General features: G+C 45.2%; 1 protein-coding gene across 1 annotated transcript; it reads right to left on the bottom strand.

Annotated features, from left to right (window-relative positions):
• Positions 1–533: 533 nt before the first annotated feature.
• Positions 534–2,035, bottom strand: LOC112056527 (uncharacterized). The gene has a single exon (XM_024096969.2). The coding sequence runs from the start codon at positions 1,977–1,979 to the stop codon at positions 534–536; it is 1,446 nt and encodes a 481-aa protein (XP_023952737.2). The 5' UTR covers positions 1,980–2,035.
• Between the last annotated feature and the right edge of the window lie 1,574 nt (positions 2,036–3,609).

The raw sequence follows: 3,609 nt of genomic DNA, 5'->3' as shown, positions 1-3,609 counted from the left end.
TTCTGACAACTTCGAAAGTTGGTTCGTTGCCCACATTGCAAACTGCCATGTCACCCGAAGCCATAAGAGCGGCGAAATCCTCCCCGCGAAGGTTCGCCCTAGTCTCGCCCCACTCCTGATGGCTGCCATTGGCGTCACCGCCCACCAACCGCATAGAAGAACCGGTCGAATTGAGAAATCGATTTAATTTGCCGATAGTGTCGTCGTTGTCGGCCTCCGGTTCGATATAGAAAGAAGCTAAATCTAAGTTTCTAGGGCCAAGATTGACGCGGATGATTGCCAAATTTGCTGCTGATAGCTGCGTAACACCGAGAGCAGCAACGGTAGCAGTAGTAGCTATGCAGGCTTTCACCCGAGAGCCCTGGGGGAACTGGTAGATATTTATTCCCGGTAGTGGTTTAGCGACCAAGGCGGCCCCGACATACGGTTCTGAGATGAGTGCTATGTCGTATTTGTTATTAATAAAGTACGTGAAAAACTCTTGCTGGGAGACAAAGCTACGCTGTAGGTTACATTGGATGATCTTGAGTGGGTTAGTAACCATAGTCAGTGTTATCTTCTAGGGATTTAATTACTTTTATGATTTTGGGGCAAGATTTAGTGTCGAGAGCCGAATGTTTCACGTTAACAGCGGTATTTGATTGCGTGCAATTGTAACAACACAGTTTATCGGGGTTGCTTTTGACGGGGCAAGACGCCGCATGATGCTCTGTAGAGCCACAGTGGGCGCACGGGTAGAAATCAGCCGTGCATTTTCCGTTCGTGTGGCCAAACTGAAGGCACTTGTAGCACTGAACAAATCGGCTGAAGTCCGCCACGTGCACCCTTTGGTGCTCCACGTTGGCACGCTCGCCTTCTACCAGTTTTCGACGCACCGCTGGGGCCACCTCCAAAACAGCGTTGTAGAGATGTTCGTTGCGGTTTCTGAGAAGGAAACACAGACGGAGGTCCTCAACATTGATCTCGTTTTGCTGACTGATGATTTGCGTCAGTTCCTCCCTCTGCACTTCCTTACTGATGCCCCTCAAAATAATCAAGGGGCGCCGCAGCTTCGTCTCCTCCGCGATGATTCCAGGGATTTTCTTGGCCTTAGTGAGGGTGGCATCCCTCTGCTCGATGGTTTCAAATTCTACTTTTAACATATTTTGGCGCAGTGTCTTGACTTTGGTCGGCGCAAACGTTGTGTCCCGGAACGAGACGTGCTTACGCCACTCGTCATACACGACCGGCTGATGGTCGCTGGTCTCATCTGCCTTTATGATTATAGATGGCAGCGTGCGTGCAGCTTGCCGTTTAGGTGGAGTAGCCGCGACCGCCGCCGCGAACGATTTAGTTAGAGGAGGTAGCGAGGGCGCAGCAGTAGGCAACGATTTAAGTTCCTCTCGGATGCTTTGTCTGATCACGGTTACGAGCGAATCTTTATCGAACGGTACAGCACCGCTTTCCACTGAGCTTGGAAGAGGCGCTTCAGAATTCAACCTGACAAGAGCCGCGGTAGCCTTCTGTATTTCCGCTGCGGCAGCGGTGACCACTTTTTTGTTATTTGCGGTTACGCTCTTCCCCTCGTTGACCGCCTGGGAGATAGCGTGAGTTAAACTGTTAACTACCGCCACGAACGAGTCAATATCCTTGACGTCCTCAGAATGAGCGGGCAGTTCAATGAACAAAGGAATGGTGGCTTTGGTTTTCTTTTTCTTGCCTTTGGGCGAAACCGTAGCCTGCGAAATCGATGGCGATGGTGCTACCGAAAGGGAGAGTGGAGGCGTAGGGGAGAGTCGCGCATCCCCTCCTACAGATGCCTTATCTAACTCACACTCCAAGGGCGGTGTTTGGGTAACCACACGCACGGACGCCGAAACCAGTTCCTCCGGAGGAATCGTAATGTTTCCGGAGCCCTGGGCCTCTAAGCTGGACCTAAATGCGCGGGATTGGGTTGGTGGCGGGTCGCCCCCGCGAACGGGCGACCTTTGGACGACCATTTTCTTAGATTCCGCTATAAAAACCTACTATTTGGTTAGGTTAGGTTAGGTTAGGTTAGGTTTTTTTTTTTTTTTTTTTTTTTTTTTTTTTTTTTTTTTTTTTTTTTCCGGTGTCCCCTAACATGGTCAGGGCTCTTTTTTGCTTTGTTTTTTTTATTTTTCTTTTATTTGGGTGTTGTTTTATTTTGTATATTTTATTTCTTTATTTCATAATACTAAATATTCAATTGTTACATATATTCTATTATATTACATTTTCTATTTTCATTTTATTTTACCTTACGATACATTACTATATTTTGTTGCTTATGGTACATTTATTCTATTACATCGCTGTTGTTACATTTTGCTTTTATTATTTTACTTATTACTTTATTACATATTACTTTGTTTTATTATACTTAGGATACATTTGTTGCATTTATTTTTATATCATTATATTTATTTCATTTCTTTTGCCATTTTATTATACATTGTAATCCAATACTTCATTCTATTGTACTTAGAGTACCTTTATTGCGTTTATCATAATTACATTGTTATCACTTATTACAATTACATTTTTACATTTATAACATTTATTACAATTACATTTTTACATTTATGACACTTATTACATTTTCCATTTTCTTTTTATCATTATACATTATTCTACATTTCTTTATTTCATTTTACTAGAGATGCGTTTATTTCATTTATTTCCAATACGTTTGCTTTATAACTATTATTTTATGTTTTTATATTTACTGTACTGCAACAAGTATAACTAAGTTCGAACAAACAAATAAGAGCAATTTTTCTGGTTCAGGTGTGGTCGCTTACAACTTTTCAGTCTTAAACTCGGCTCATGGTAAGTAGCTAGTCGTTTGATTTTGGCTTTTGCGAGGGACAGAGCACTGTGATTTCTACGAAAGTTAATGAGTATATTCTATAATATACTAGAAACTATACGTCTACATCCAGTGCTCCGTTCCTAGCAATGGCAATCCGTGCTACTCTACTGGCGCTTTTGAAAGGCACCTCCCAAACAGAGGTTACTGCCGGAATGGGCGGCACGGGGCCCCTGCACAGACTCATATGCTGCTCCCGTTCAGTTTTGGCTTTTGCGAGGGACAGAGCAGTGTGATTTTTACGAGAGTTAATGAATATATTCCATAATATACTAAAAACTGTACGTCTATATCCACTGCTCTGTTCCTGGCAACAGCAACCCGTGCTACTCCGGCGATGGTTCAGTGTAGCAAATTTTATCAGCTCGAACCCATGCAGGTACCCCGTGGAGCCTCCACGACCAATCGTCGCACTCGCAAGCCCTGCACTGAGGTCGGAAGCGATTTCGGTCCTGTCCAGGACAACTTCAGCAGTATGCTACTGTTGCCCTGGCCAGGGCCTCCCACTTACGACGTACCACGCAAGCCTGGTCGAACGCGTTATGTTTCGCGTCCAACCCAGCCTGCGTGCAATTGCAACAGGTCGGGGCGACTCCTGCCTGCCACTTCGGGCAGCTTGCCCTAAGATGGGCTTCGCCGCAGTGGCTGCATCGTACTTCGGGCTCCTTGCAAAAACGCCTGCTATGCCCGTAGCCCAGACATGCCGAACATTGAACGAGCGGTGATTGGTCCTCCACCCT

Source organism: Bicyclus anynana, chromosome 3, assembly GCF_947172395.1.
Source record: "Bicyclus anynana chromosome 3, ilBicAnyn1.1, whole genome shotgun sequence".
Lineage (NCBI taxonomy): Eukaryota > Metazoa > Arthropoda > Insecta > Lepidoptera > Nymphalidae > Bicyclus > Bicyclus anynana.
Note: the sequence above shows the minus strand (reverse complement) of the source record. Positions and strands in the feature narration are given on the sequence as shown.

Excerpts from the sequence above, each read along its gene's own strand:
- LOC112056527 (XM_024096969.2), bottom strand. The coding sequence starts at position 1,979 with ATGGTCGTCCAAAGGTCGCCCGTTCGCGGGGGCGACCCGCCACCAACC.